The sequence below is a fragment of the Loxodonta africana genome, chromosome 4 (assembly GCF_030014295.1).
Source record: "Loxodonta africana isolate mLoxAfr1 chromosome 4, mLoxAfr1.hap2, whole genome shotgun sequence".
NCBI lineage: Eukaryota > Metazoa > Chordata > Mammalia > Proboscidea > Elephantidae > Loxodonta > Loxodonta africana.
The window spans coordinates 167,914,074-167,929,727 of NC_087345.1; the positions used below are offsets into that span (position 1 = coordinate 167,914,074).

The window sequence follows — 15,654 nt, forward strand, 5'->3', positions numbered from 1 at the left end:
GACCACATTCTATTAGTTCACTCAGCACTGTACCAGGCAATGAGCATACAGTAATGTCATCAGATAACAGTAGATATGGCTTTCTGTCAGAGCACTGAGATGGGGCATGCAACCCAAATGAGGTGGAGAGTGATTATATTCGGAGGAAGTAATATCTAACCTGAGACTTGAAAGATAAGTAGAAGTTAGAATTTAGCAAAGAATCCAGGGACAGAGATGGGGGTGGATAGCTGTATTAAGACCCTCAAACAAGAAATATATGAACTAAAAGATCCAGGGTTGCTGGATTACAGCATATGAAAGAAGAAAACTAGGAAAGTAAAGAAGGGCCATATTCTAAAGGACCTGGTGAGTTACGTTAAGAAAACCTCATCCGAAAAGCACCGGGTTTTACATAGAGAAGTGACAGAGGACTTGGTCGCTTATAAACTGTGGGATCTGCTTTGATGGAGAAGTTGAATTTTATCATCTCTAAGATTCATTCTAAAATTCTTTGATTCTGTGCACTAATACCTGAGTATAAAGAAGTAAATCAGGATGATTTAAATATGTGCTTCTTATTTTAATCTGAAAAAAAATATTAGATACTAATAAGTTTATTTTAAACATAGAAATAAGTTACAAAACACTATCAAACTCATATTAATTTGTTTTTTCAAAAAAAGAATCTAAAATTTTCTATGACTCTTGGTTACTGGGGTATATATTCCATCAAATCAGTATAAATATTAAGAAATCTTTTTGTGAATATATATTCATCATCTAATATCCTCAATGAAATGCAGATTGAAACTCTCTATATTTTTTCTCTCCAGTGATTTAAGCCTTTGAGATGCTTCCATTAATTGGAAAAACAATTATCTTCGATAACTTTCCTGATCCCTCTGATACATGGGAAATCACTGAAACAATTGGCAAAGGAACTTATGGGAAAGTTTTTAAAGTGCTGAATAAGAAAAATGGCCAAAAAGCAGCAGTCAAAATTCTGGATCCAATTCATGTGAGTTCTATACTTTTTTCCCTGATTTTGTTTTATCTGTTAAAAAGTCTGTAATATCTTGTCTTGACTTATTACTCAAGGGCCATTCTAAAACAATTTATAATTTGAAAAAAAATTCAAAAAAAAGTAAAGAATGTCTGTTTGTTATATTTTCATGGTTTATATATTTAACATATATAATAGGGCCCAATAAGTGCTTGATAAATGAGTAAATAAATGCATGAACACATAAAAAAATACATCTCTCAATAGCTCAATAGTTGATTGAGTATCATTTTAGATTTCATAAAATTGTAAGAATGCAGATTCGTGGGTCTAGAAGTAACCCTAAAATGTCATCTTGACTCAATTTCCTTTCTTGCTGCATTTATTTAGGCATCTGGCAGAATTTCTCTTAAGCCAAACCAGAAAGATTTTTTTAAATTTTAAATTTCTTTCAGAGAAGCAAAATCCGTTTTCAGGTTTGTGTAAATGTTTCTAAAGCAGAAATGGTGTCAATTTACAATCAGGGTGAGATTCCTTGCTGCGATTAATTGAATTTCATGTTCAGTTCCCTTGGCCCCGGCTTAAGTGAGACCCCATTGGGGTCTCACTCTTGCTTTTTTTAGGTAGCAGTTGTGATAAAGGAACCTACCAACCTTTTCTTTTCCCTTAAGGGCATGAGGAGACTGGTGATATTCTGTTTTCTGGGAATAAGAGCTGGTAGCTTTTGGAATATCTTCAGACTCATGGGAGATTTGTAGCCTTCCCACAGAACTGGGTGAGCCAGAATGAGCTATGTGATCATGTGATCGCAGAACTTTCATTGAGAACAAGTTCTCTGGACTCTTGCCTCTTGCACACGTGGGGGAAGCCCAGCCTGATGGAAATACTGCATGCGGGGAGCACATGGAAGCCCTGAGTCTTTGCCGCAGCTCTTCTACAAACACACTGGAGGACCCTGAGAAAGGTTTCTGGGCCTCGGTTTATTTTCCTTATGGCTGGTCTGTTCTTTTTGATAGTTTATTTTTTCATAAAAACATATATACAATGTCCCACATTATTTTGGGGGATTTATTTTAAAGTAATAAATAAGGTACAGTGGAGGAAAAGAAAAGTGAGAAGTGCTATGCTTAGGCATAACTGATACTGAATGTTACCACATTCTGCTATTAGAAATTTCGTACCATTGTGAATGAGGGAAGAGAGGCACAAGTTAAGGTCTGCCAAAGTGACTGTACCTTTTAGGCATTCGAGTTCACAGAGACAAGAGAAAGGACTCCAGTTTGATCGCAATGCCTGGTCCCGTAATCAAGATGTCCTACCCATTCTCCTAATTCTTGATGAAGAAAAACAAATGGTTTATGAAGACATGTAACCACTATTCTTTTATAAGTTACTCTTGTATGGAATACTACAAACCTTAAAAATCATGTTTCATAGTATTATATTAGTGGAAGACATTGATTTCATAACTATAGTGTTAAATATGTTCTTTTGCTGCTTTTACTCTTGTCACAGTATGTATATGGTTTTCTAAGGATTATTTATTTACTGTTCATTCATCATGTCACAAGTCAAATAAAAAAGATTTATAACAAGAGATTATAATCTTACTAAAATAAATTTAAATGCATCCAAGCATTTCACAAAGAGTAGCTTTTTATTAAAGGACTCTTACTATTTGGAATTTTGAACTGTAATTTTCTCTTTGAGAGGGGTGAAATGAGAGGGATAGAAGTCAGTGGGTTTGGTGTCTAACCCTGTATCTTTCACTAACCAACTCTATGACTCTAACTTCTCGGAGCTTGGCTTTCTTCCCTTAAAGTTCAAGTGCTGAACTAAAATTCTTTCCAGCTTTGTGATTCTATGATTCTGTAATAAAACAACTTATACTCTAAATGTCACTGTAAGAGCAATATTAATAAGGCTTTTTTAAGTTTATTGTTTTGTGAGTCATTTCATGTGTATGTGGTTTTCCTGAGGCATGACCAAGTGGCTATGTTGCGTTTTTAAAGATGCGATAGCAGTCTGTTCTACTTCTGCTGAATGAGCTTTTAGCTGACTAATGGCCATTTTATATAATGTAACTCTATCTTACTTCTTTCGAGAAGTCAGAATTTATTGCACATACAACTCATTCTTGATAGCTTCCAAATATTCAATATTTCAAAGAAACAAAATGAACCAGCTTCTTGATCCTAGAAGTTTCCATTTCCAGTCAATGGCTTGGTGATTGTAACTAAGTTAAGACAACAAAGAAATCAAAATCATCTGGGGTAGTTCTCCATTCCATATATGTTTCTCCTTAATTGAATGCAGAAATGGCCTTTATACTAACCATTTATTTGTCCTTTTTCAATTCGGTGGAATTAACATAATTTGAGATGCATTTGATTAGTGCAAAAATCTCTCTCTCTCCCTTTAAGCAATGTAATGTGAAATTTTGATACGAACTACTGAGCACAGTAAAAACTATTATGACCTTGCTTTGAAAAATTTAAATTTTATACTTGGTAGTCTATAAGTGTCTTTGACATTACTCACATTTTTCTCACAGTTCTATTTTTGTGACTTTTTAAATCTAGGATATTGTTGAAGAGATTGAAGCAGAGTATAACATCTTAAAAACACTTTCGGACCACCCTAATGTAGTCAGGTTCTATGGGATGTACTTTAAGAAGGATAAAGTAAATGGGGATAAACTCTGGTTGGTTCTTGAGGTAAGTGTTTCAACATTATTCGTACGGGTGGAGATTTGCAGGGTGGTCTTAATATTTATGTAATGTAATTCCTGAAGCAACCATTTTCCTGTTAGAATTTATAACTGGTTGCCATCAAGTCAATTCTGACTCTGGATGGAGCTGGACCTCCAACTTTTCGGCTACAACCAAGCGCAGTTACTGTTTGTAACACCCAGGGACTCTGCTAGAATTTATAGACACATAAAACAATTCTTCTAGTATGCTCCTGACCTGCCATATACTCAGTAGAACATCGTGCCTGGTTCTGGCCTTGTCATCCTAAGATAAACATCAGGAAATGAAAGAAAAGCCATAAAGATGATTAAAGATTAAAAGGAAATGACTCCACAATAAAAAACTAAAGCAACTGGGATTATTTTTTCTGGCAGAAGAACATGCTATAAAAGGACTTCATTATGATGTTTCTTTATTCATCCATAATTTGTTCAACTAACATGTGACTAAGACTCTACACCAGGTGCTAAAAAAAAAAAGAATATAAAATTGATGTCAGTGAGGTTTTTAGACAAAAATGGTGAACCATTTTTCTTTTTTTGACTTCATTGGCTGTTAATGGCTTAAATAACAGAACAAGGTATTTACAGATATGAGGAAAAGACTTACTAAAAATGGTGTTGAATATCGAATAAGTTTCCAATAGGAAGCCATAGAGTCTCTTTTTTCAAGTCCTGAGAGTAGATTTCCTTGCATTTGGACAGTTTTCTCTAAGCCAGTGGTTCTAGAAGGTAACTAAGGTAACTTTGAGTCCTAGAAGAATGTAGTTTTTCTTTCTGGCTTTCACTGGACATTATTATTCAAATATGGTAACCGTTTGTTCTAGTAAAGTTCCCCTTATCAAATTCAGTCCTAGTAAACACTTTTATTAGACAAACATAATGACATATATTTATTGTGGTTTTCATTATTTTATTAGCATTTGCCTTTTTTTTTTTTTCTTTTTTGAATGTTCCATGGGTTTTCCTGCAGTGGCATAATAATCATTTGTAAATTATATTGTTTCCATACCTTATATTCAGATTTTTTTCTACCAAGAGTCTTAAAAGATTCTAAAATTAAGTTTAGAATAGCTTTACATTTTAAAATTTAAATCATATATTTAAAAAAATTTAAATTTTGTTGATTTAAACTTAATTACCCAAGTAATAGAATGTAAGTTATGAACTTAAATCATTTTGCCTTCAAGTTACTGGAGAATTTTAAAGAGTCCACTTTCATGTCTGTGTTTATATATTTAAAGTATAATGCTGACCAAATGTTTCATGTAGTCTTAAGTAAAATATTGCATCTTTATATCTTTCAAAACATTTTCAACAATCCATTTTCCCGTGTAGAATCATTGACAGATTAAATGAGAATTCAGGTATTCTGCCTATTGTAGGCCTAAATGGGCGAGGAATTGAGTTATTAATCTTTGCCCAGAGGTTAAAAAAAGTGAATGACATCAGTCATTTTCTTTTATGCCCACCAAATCCTCAATCTTATACTGGCATTTCTCAGTATTATCACTTGGAATTAGGTTAGCATTGGAGACTTATGATCATAGTTTTATGTTCTTTTGAGAGAGCTGAAAAGATTGATTAAAATAGTTTCAGAACATGCAGTACAAGTGAAGCAGTGTCCTGCTATAAATGAGTCAGTAGGGAATTAATGACGTCTTCAAGCGTTTTTTTTAATTTTTTTTTTCAAGCTTTGTCCTTATATTATCAGAAGGATGTATTGGAAATATTCCTAAATGGCTTGAAAAGAGAACAAGTGATAGTATATTATGGCATTTTAGAAATTTGCTCTATCTGAACCACAGAGTATGAAAAAAGGGTAACAAAACTGAGAATTGGCAAACTGTATATAATTGACTTGCATATGTAAATTAGACTAATTACAGATACACGTAAGTGACTGGATGTACAATTACCTGATTTATAACCATGAATGGTGCAGGTGCTGCTTTAGAGGCACTTTTCAGAAAAGGGGCTTGTGGCATCAATACTGTGTTCCATGAAATGACTGCTAATTACAGCTTTTACCGTAATAAGGCCCGAGTAAATTAGTTTCCACAAGGATACCAAAAGGGTGGTCAGAGAGGGGCTGCCTGTGTGACCCAGACAGAGAGTTGTGCTAACAGTGCCAGGCATCTAATGCAAATCAACGTAAAGGAGGTGTGCCCTGTCTTTCTGGGTGGTAGGGCATTATATATTATAAATTCTTGTATTTTAGACCTTTGAAACAACATCACCTTCTATTGTTTTTCCCTCATTAAAAAAAAAAAGTGTGTACTGGAGGGAATATCTGAAGGATGAGGTACACCCCTCATTACCAGCCTGGCGTGTGGGGAGGGGCGCTACCACCCTGGACAAACCCACTCACTGCGACTCTTCACCAGGAGTAATCATTTTATTTATATTTCAACCCAGAATTGACATCCTGAAAAGATCAACATTTTCTCTATTCTTGCTGGGCAGCCTGTTTTCTCATTCTGCTATTTAGATTTTTAAGTTATTTCATGTTTTCATAAAATTTTTCTCTTCCTCTACTGAATGGCAGTGGGTTTGGTTTTGATTTAAACTTTTCTTCATGTTTTTCTTTTCATTCCACAAATTTTTGAGCAGGTCTGATATATAGAACTCTGTTTAGGAATTATTTCTTTCTTAATTCTCTGTATGTTCATTTTCAGACTCTAAATGTTGCCCAGGTTGACTGAAATAGCACTAGCTGTTAGCTCCCTGAAATCCCAGCAATGTTCTTACAATGAAACTTATTTAAGAGAAGGGGTAGAACGTTTCCTGTTGTAGAAACAGGTTCGGTTTTTTACAGAATGACTCTGGGGATTTTTATTGCCCTTAATATTTTAGATTTTTCTAATGGTGCAAATATAAAGGGAGAACCATTTTTTTTTTTTTTTAACTTATGCTTTGTTTTAAAATACCATACTTAATGTTCCTTTTGGCCTATTGCCACCACATCTCTTGACTGAGCTTTCTGGTAAGATTCAGGTACTTCTTCTGCCTTTGTGCTTCCTTTAACGATTAGTGTCTGCTATGGCGCCAGAGGTCGGGATGGAGGAGCTGGGAGAGTGAGGGCTGCATTAAAACCTGTTCTAGTGGCCCTATAAGACAGACTAGATCTGCCCCGTAGGGTTTCCAAAGCTGTAGTCTTTTCAGAAACAGGCTGCCACATCTTTTTCCTAAGACATGGCTGGTGGGTTTGAACCGCCAACCTTTCCGTTAGCAGCCAAGCTCTTAACCACTGTACCACCAGGGCCCCTTGAGGGCTGCATTAGATTTCTACAATCAGCTTGCCAACTGAACTTAGAGATCAAAAAACAGAGTTAAAATTGAGTTAAATTAGTCTGGAATTAAGCATTTGCTGCTGATGAACATGAAGGAAAAAATTGAGAGATAACTAATTTTCCCATTGTTGGCTGGATGAACAGTCACATTTTAAGTTTGAAGGGAATCCAGTCTTCTCTTTCAGGAGCTATTTGCACAGTGTGCCTTCAGCCATAATGAAGGGAAAATTCAGTTAGGTCATCATTCCGTTAAAACACCCTTTCCCTTATAATCCAAGCTTAGCTGTAATTGCTCTTCCAGGGTGGTGCTACAGGCTGCATTCTATTTTTCACCTAAACTGGTTCTGATTTGTTCATTGCTATTAGTGATACTGGTTTCTCTCATTGCTTTCCAGTTATAGCAATTTTTCTCTTTGAAATTATAGCCCTTTCAGGAGATCAAAGACTTGAAATTACAGGTGTCATTTGGAAGCACAAAACTTCAGTAAACAGTCATGGTTGTTGTTGTTAGGTGCCATCGATTGGCTCCAACTCATAGCAACCCCATGTACAACAGAACAAAACACTGCCTGGTCCTGCACCATCCTCAAAATCTGTGCTGTGTTTGAGCCCATTGCTGCAGCCACTGTGTCAATCCATCTCGTGGAGCATCTTCCTCTTTTACACTGATCATTTACTTTACCGAGTATGATGTCCTTTTCCAGGGACTGGTCCCTCCTGATAACATGTCCAAAGTACATGAGACGAAGTCTTGCCATCCTCACTACTAAGGAGCATTCTGGTTGTACTTCTTCCAAGACATATTTGTTTCTTCTGGCAGTCCCCATGGTATATTCAGTATTCTTTGCCAATGCCATCATTCAAAGTCATCGAATCTTTGGTCTTCCCTATTTTCAGCTTTCACATGTGTACGAGGTGATTGAAAACACCATGGCTTGGGTCAGGTGCACCTTAGTCCTCAAGGTGACGTCTTTGCTTTTTAACACTTTAAAGAAGTCCTTTGCAGCACATTTGCCCAGTGCAATGTGTCATTTGATTTCTTGACTGCTGCTTGATTATGGATCCAAGTAAAATGAAACCCTTGAAAACTTCAATATTTCCTGCATTTAGCGTGATGTTGCTTATTGGTCCAGTTGTGAGGATTTTTGTTTTCTTTATGTTGATGTGTAATCCATACTGAAGGCTGTGGTCTTTGATCTTCATCAGTAAGTTGTACAAGTCTTCTTTGCTTTCAGCAAGCAAGGCTATGTCATCTGCATATTGAAGGTCGTTAATCAGTCTTCCTCTAATACTGATGCCATGTTCTTCTTCATATAGTCCAGCTTCTCAGGTTGAATAAGTATGGCGAAAGGATATAACCAAGATGCACGACTTTTCTGGTTATAAAACACTCAGCATCCCCTTGTTCTATTCAAATGACTGCCTCTTGGTTTATGTACAGGTTCCTCGTAAGCACAATTAAGTGTTCTGCAGTTCTCACTCATCCCAATGTTATTCATAATTTGTTATGATCCACATAGTTGAATGCCTTTGCATAGTCAATAAACATAGGCAAACATATTTCTGGTATTCTATGCTTTCATCCATGATCCATCTGGCATTGGCAATGATATACCATGTTCTACATCTTCTTTCAAATCGGCATGAATTTCTGGCAGTTCCCTGTCAATATACTGCTGCAGCAGCTTTCCAATTATCTTCAGCAAAATTTTACTTGCTGGTGGTATTAATGGCATTGTTCGATAATTTACATATTCTGTTGGATCTCCTTTCTTTGGAATGGGCACAAATATGGATATCTTCCAGTCAGTTGGCCAGGTAACTGTCTTCCAAATTTCTTGGCATACATGAGTGAGCGCTTCCAGCACTGCATCTCTTTGTTGAAACATTTCGATTGGTATTCCACCAATTCCTGGAGCCTTGCTTTTTGCCAGTGCTTCAATGCAACTTGGACTTCTTCCTTCAGGACTGTCAGTCCTTGATCATGTGCTACCTCCTGAAATGGTTGAACATTGACCAGTTCTTTTTGGTACAGTGACTCTGTGTAATCATTCTTTTAATGCTTCCTGTGTCGTTCAATATCTTGCCCGTAGCATCCTTGCATATTGCAACTTAAGGCTTGAATTTTTTCTTTAATTCTTTCAGCTTGAGAAATGCCGAGTGTGTTCTTCCCTTTTGGTTTTCTAACCTCAAGTCTTTGCACATTTCATTATAATACTTTGTATTCTCAGGCCGCCCTTTGAAATCTTCCGTTCAACTCTTTTACATGATTAGCTCTTCCATTTGCTTTAGCTACTCTATGTTCAAGAGCAAGTTACAGAGTCTCTTCTGACATCTGTTTTGGTCTTTTCTATCTTTTTAATAACCTTTTGCTTTTTTCATATTTGATGTCCTTGATGGCATCCCACAACTCACCTCGTCTTCAGTCGTTAGTGTTCAATGCATCAAAAGTATGCTTGAGATAGTCTCTAAATCCAGGTGGGATATACTCAAGGTTGTACTTTGGCTCTCATGGACATTTTAGATTTTTTTGCAGCTTCGTCTTGAACTTGCATATGAGCAATTGATGGTCTGTTCTGCAGTCGGCCCCTGGCCTTGTTCTGGCTGATAATACTGAGCTTCCCCATCGTCTCTTTTCCACAGACGTAATGGATTTGATTTCTCTGTATTCCCTCAGGCAAGGTCCATGTGTATAGTTGCTGCTTATGTTGTGAAAAAAGGTATTTGCAACGAATAAGTCATTGGTTTTGCAAAATTCTATCATGTCATTTCTGGTGTCATTTCTATCACCAAGGCCGTATTTTCCAACTGCTGATCCTTCTTCATTTCCAACGTTTGCGTTCCAATCACCAGTAACTTTCAAAGCATCTTGCATGTTTGATCAATTTTAGACTGCAGAAGTTGGTAAAAATATTAGATTTCTTCACCTTTGGCATTGGTGGTTGGTATGTAAATTTGAATAATAGTTGTATTAACTAGTCTTCCTTGTAGGCATATTGATATTATCCTATCACTGACAGCATTATACTTCAGGATAGATCTTGAAATGTTATTTTTGATAATGAATGCGATGCCATTCCTCTTCAAATTGCCATTTCCGGCATAGTAGACCATATGATTGTCTGATTCAAAATGGCCGATGCCAGTCCATTTCAGCTCACTAATGCCTAGGATATGAATCTTTATGTGTTCCATTTAACTTTTTACCGCTCCCAATTTTCCTAGATTCATGCTTTGTACATCTCATGTTCTGATTACTGATGGATGTTTGCAACTGTTTTTTTCTGATTTGAGTGATGCCGTATCAACAAATGAAGGTTTCAAAAGCTTTGCTCCATCCACATCATTAAGGTCGCCTCGACTTTGAGGAGGCAGCTTTTCCCCAGTCATATTTTGAGTGCCTTCCAACTTGAGGGGCTTATCTTTTGATACTATATCAGATAATGTTCTGCTGCTATTCATAAGGTTTTCACTGTCTTAGTCTGGAAGCTCTGCTGAAACCTGTCCACTATGGGTGACCCTGCTGGTATATGGAATACTGGTAGCATAGCTTCCGACATCACAGCAACATGCAAGCCACCATAGTACAACAAACTGACAGACGAGTGGTTGATAAATAGTCATAAAGCCTCTCAAATTTGTGTAACATGCATTATTGGTTATCCTGTTGTTGTTTTTTTAATATCAAAAGCAGTTTAATGTTTAGATTATAATTTCTTTTTTATGAATTTAGTTTAATTTTTGTTGTTGTATAAAATATACACAGGAGAACATGCACCAATTCAACAATATCTACATGTACAATTCAGTGACATTGATTTCATTCGTCAAGTTGTGCATTCCTTCTTCCCCGCTCTGGTTATTTTGATTTTATACTTATGTCTAGTAAGTGAGATCCGGCTGTCATGAAGAAAGAAAGCATGGGTAAGAGAGAGAAGATGAGTTAGAATGAATGAGTGGTTTCTGTTTGTTCAGCTATCAGTCCTTTACTGTTACTGCCCTGGAGATAGCATATGGACGGAAGGGAACTTGAAGCCCCTGCAGGCTTGTATGTGTGTGAGGGGTCGGGGGGTGCACGGAGGAGGTGGAGCTGGGTTTCTGAGTTGCTGTGAATGCACAGCCTTGGCCTTCTCCCTTTGGCAGGCACAATTGCAGTGGAGTAGCAGGCTGGCAGGGTGATTCCTTTCATGTTTCAAAGGATAGAACAAACATTCCCAGCTCTCACGTAAAAAGCTGTTAGTGTACTTGCAACAGAACAGACAGCCAGTTACCTAGGGTCATTTCATTTTATTTTTACTTTTGGTTAAAGAGTAAGATGCAAAAACAGTCTAAAAGTGTTCCTCGGTAATCTTCTAACCCAGGAAATATATAAATAATATGCATAACACCTGTATGTGTTTCTTCCCTAATAGTACTTCAGTGCTGGCAGAAGCATTTACTTCTCTGAATAAGAGTGCAAGTTTATAATATTACTTTAGGAGAAAAAATGTGAGATATCCAAAGATGCCTTGCCATTTGATTAAAAATTCAGTAGATTTTTACAAATATTTTTGCTGATTAAAAACAAAAACAAGAATTGCTCTCTAGTCAGTTCCCACTCATGGCAACCACATGTATTTCAGAGAACTGCGCTCTATAGGTTTTCAGTGGCTGTGACTTTTTGGAAGCACATTGCCAGGCCTTTCTGTATACTTAGTGTACAGTTTTAAGGGTTGTATGTTATATATGAAATGGTATAGTATTATTTTAAGGTAGATTGTGATAAGTTAAAATGTATATTATAAACCCTAAAGCAACAGTAGAGAACAATGAAGAAGTATAGCCACTAAGCAAATAGAGGTGCTATTGTGACCTTGGATTAGGCCGTTTTTTTAGATATGACACGAAAAGCACATTCCTTAAAGATTTTTAAAAATTCAAAAATTTAGAACTTCTGCCCTTCAAAAGGCACTGTTAAAATGAAAGGGCAAGCCAAAGATTGGAAGAAAATATTTGCAAAACACCTGATAAAGGACTTGTGTCCAAAATCTATAAAGAATTCTCAAAATTTAGTAATAAGAAAACAACCAACCAATAAAAATATAGACAAAAAATGTGGATACTTCACTAGTGAAAATATATGTATGGCAAATAAGTACATGCAAAGATGGTTGTCTTAGTTATCGAGTGCTTCTATAATAGAAATACCACAAGTGGATGGTTTTAAGAAAGAGAAATGTATTCTCTCATAGTCTAGGAGGCTAGAAGTCCGAATTCAGGGTGCCAGATCCAGGGGAAGGCTCTGTTTCTTTCTGTTAGCTCTGGGGGAAGGTTCTTGTCATCCATCTTCTGCTGGTGGAGGAGCTTCTCAGCACATGGACCCCAGGTTCAAAGGACACGCTATTCTCCTGGCTCTTGTTTCTTGATGGTCTGAGTCTCCCTGTCTCTCGCTTGCTTCTATTTATGTATCTCAAAAGAAATTGACTTAAAACACAATCTAATCTTGTAGATCGAGTCCTGCCTCCTTAACATAACTGCCTCTAATCCTGCCTTATTAACATCATAGAGACCGGATTTACAACACGTAGGAAAATCACATCAGATGACAGAATGGTGGACAATCACACAATACTGGGAATCATGGCCTAGCCAAGTTGGCACACATTTTTAGGTGACACAGTTCAATCCATAACAATGGTCAACATCATTAATCATCAGGAAAATGCAAATTAAAACCACAGTGAGATACCACTACCCCCTTATTTGTTGTCGTAGCAGGGTGTTAGTTGCTGTTGAGTCGGCTCCAACTCATGCTGACCTTACGTGTAATAGGATGAAATGTTGCCCTGTCCTGCGCCATCTTCATGGTTGTTGATATGTTTGAGTCCATTGTTGTAGCTATTGTGTCGGTCCATCTCACTGAGGGTTTCCTTTGTTCTCACTGACCCTCTACCAAACACGATGTTTCTTTTCTAGTGATTGGTCCTTCCTGGTGATGTGTCCAAAGTAAGCAAGCCAAAGTTTTGCCATGTTCACTTCTAAGAAGCATTCTAATAGAATTTCTTCTACAACTAATTTGTTCTTTGGGAAGTCTGTGGTATAGGCGATACTCTTTGCCAACACCACAGTTTGAATGCATCAGTTCTCCTTCTGCCTTTGTTCTCATTGTCCAGCTTTCACAGGCATATGAGGTGATTGAAAAGGCCCACCTTAGTCATCAAAGTGACATCTTTGCTTCTTTAAAACTACAGAAGCTTTTTCCAGCATATTTGCCCAAATGCAATATGTCGTTTGATTTCTTGACTGCTGCTTCCATGGACACCGATTATTGATCCAAGTAGAATGAAATTGTTGAGAATTTCATTTTTTTTCCCCATTTATCATTATATCGTTTATAGGTCCAGTTGTGAGGCTTTTTGTTTTCTTTACATTCAGGCATAATCCATACTGAAGGCCGTATTCTCTGGTCTTCATCAGTAAGTGCTTCAAGTTGTCTTAATTTTTGGCAAGCAAGGTTGTGTCATCTACATATCACAGGTTGTTAATGCGTGTTTCTAGTCTTGATGCTAAGTTCTTCGTATGGTAAAAAAACAAAAAACAAAAAAGTGACAGTACTAAATCTTGATGAGTAGTGGAACAACTGGAACTGCCGTGCGCCGCTCCTGGAAATGGTACAAGCGCCTTGGAAAACAGTTTGGCACGTGCTTAGAAGGTTAAATGTATGACCCATGTTGTTGTTGTTGTTAGTTGCTGTTGAGTTGGCTCCAACTCATGATGAACCTATGTACAACAGAATGTAACAGTTGTTCAGTCCTGCACTATCTTCATGCTCACTGGTGTGTACAAGTCTGTCGTTGAGGCCATTTTGTATTTTGAATGACTTCCAGCCTAGAGGGTTCATCTTCCAGCACTATATTGGACAGTATTCTTTTGTGATCTATAGGGTTTTCATTGACTAAGTTTTGGTAGGAGATTGCTAGGCCTTTCTTCCTAGTCTATCTTAGTCTGGAAACTCCACTGAAACCTGTCCACCATGGGTGACCCTGCTGCTATTTGAAATAGTGATGGCATAGCTTCCAGCATTATAGCAACATGCAAGCCATCACGCTACGACAAACTGACAGACGGGTGGTAGATATAACTTATAATAGTACCTAGCAATTTCCTCTCTTAGGTATTTACCCAAGAAGAAAGAAAACTTAGGTTCACATAAAAGTCTGTATGTGAATATTTATAATGGCTTTATTCATAATTGCCAAAAACTGGAAACAACCCAAATGTCTTTCACTTTGTTAATGAATCAACAACCAGTGGTTCATCCATTCGATTGAATAGTCAGATTAAAGAAGAAATAAACTACCGATACGTGCGGCAACATGGACACATCTCAAATTTAGTATGCCAAGTCAGAGAAGCCAGACTCCGCGGGCTACATACCTTATGATTCAGATTATATGACAACGTTGCAAACGCAAAACTGTAGGGGCAGAAAACAGATTCGTGGTTGCCAGGAACTGGGGCAGAGGTTTGCCTGCAGAGAGACAGGAGGGAAGATTTTTGTGTGATGGATTTGTTTGATACCTTGCTTGTGGTAGAGGCTAGATAATGAATGCATTTGTCAAAACTTGGAACTGTACACTAAAACTGGTGAATTTTATTGTATACAAATTTTACCTTAACGTACCTTACTTAAAAAAAAAAAAGGGTGTATTACAAAGAATCCTTTATCCTAAATGTTATTAGATGGAAAAAAAAAAAAACACCTATGTTTCTGATAAAAATAGGTAACAGAAAGTGATGTTTGAACTACTTAGTGCAAATTCTCTGGCTGCATTAGTTCTCCTATCTCATTTTTCTTCCCTGCACATTCTTTGGTGGTCTTTTATTTCCCTGTAGCATTCCAGTTTTTCACTCTTCCGTTTACATCATAGTCAGCTGTGGTGAAAGGTGCAGAGGAAGAAAGGCCACACTTTGGAGAAACAGGAAAAGAAGTTTACTTCCCTGCAGTGAGCTTTAGGAATTTTAAAAATAGTCCTAAAACTTGGGTTTTTTGAAATAAGTGTGTTGCAGTTTAAAGCACTCTGGATTTCTTTTCAGTCAATGGTGAGTAATTTTATGAACCAGTCATGCTGGTCCATAGTGGGAGGCAGTCTGACCATGTTTTCTGCAGCCAGGGAAGCCACACTCCTCTGTTTGTCCACCTAAAGGGGCCCTCCCTTTCCGGATACAGAAGAAAAAGCAGCACTTTCAATGCTAACGTTGCAGTTACTCCTATAGAAGCTGAAAAAAGTTTTCTTTGAATGTAGAAAGACCCTAATTATAAGTGGGGTTGTGTCTAAGTGTTCATTTGTAAGTCCGTGTTTAGATCTTAAAATAGACTTTTATAGAAACAGTATCTTACATGGTAGTTAAATCGGCCAGCCAGCCCCAAAACCTACTGGGGGATCAAATCAGACTGTCCAAGTTCGTATTTTAGCTTTGTCACTACCGTGTGATGCTTTGCAAGTTACTTAACCATTTTGTGCTGCAATCTTCCCATCTTTAATATGAAAACCAAAAAACCAAACCTGTTGCCATCAAGTCGATTCCAACTTATAGCAACCCTGTAAAACGGAGTAGTACTGCCCCACAGGGCTTCCAAGTTT

The 15,654-nt window shown here is 37.2% G+C and overlaps 1 protein-coding gene across 1 annotated transcript in view; it reads left to right on the plus strand.

Annotated features, from left to right (window-relative positions):
• The first annotated feature begins 818 nt into the window (after window positions 1-818).
• The window catches only part of LOC135231274 (myosin-IIIa-like), a 48,189-nt gene continuing 33,353 nt past the window's right edge, over window positions 819-15,654 (plus strand). Inside the window, exons 1-2 of the mRNA XM_064284923.1 lie at window positions 819-1,000; window positions 3,568-3,702. Coding sequence (XP_064140993.1) covers window positions 833-1,000; window positions 3,568-3,702 — 303 coding nt within the window. The 5' untranslated portion in view covers window positions 819-832. The remainder of the gene's footprint in view (window positions 1,001-3,567; window positions 3,703-15,654) is intronic.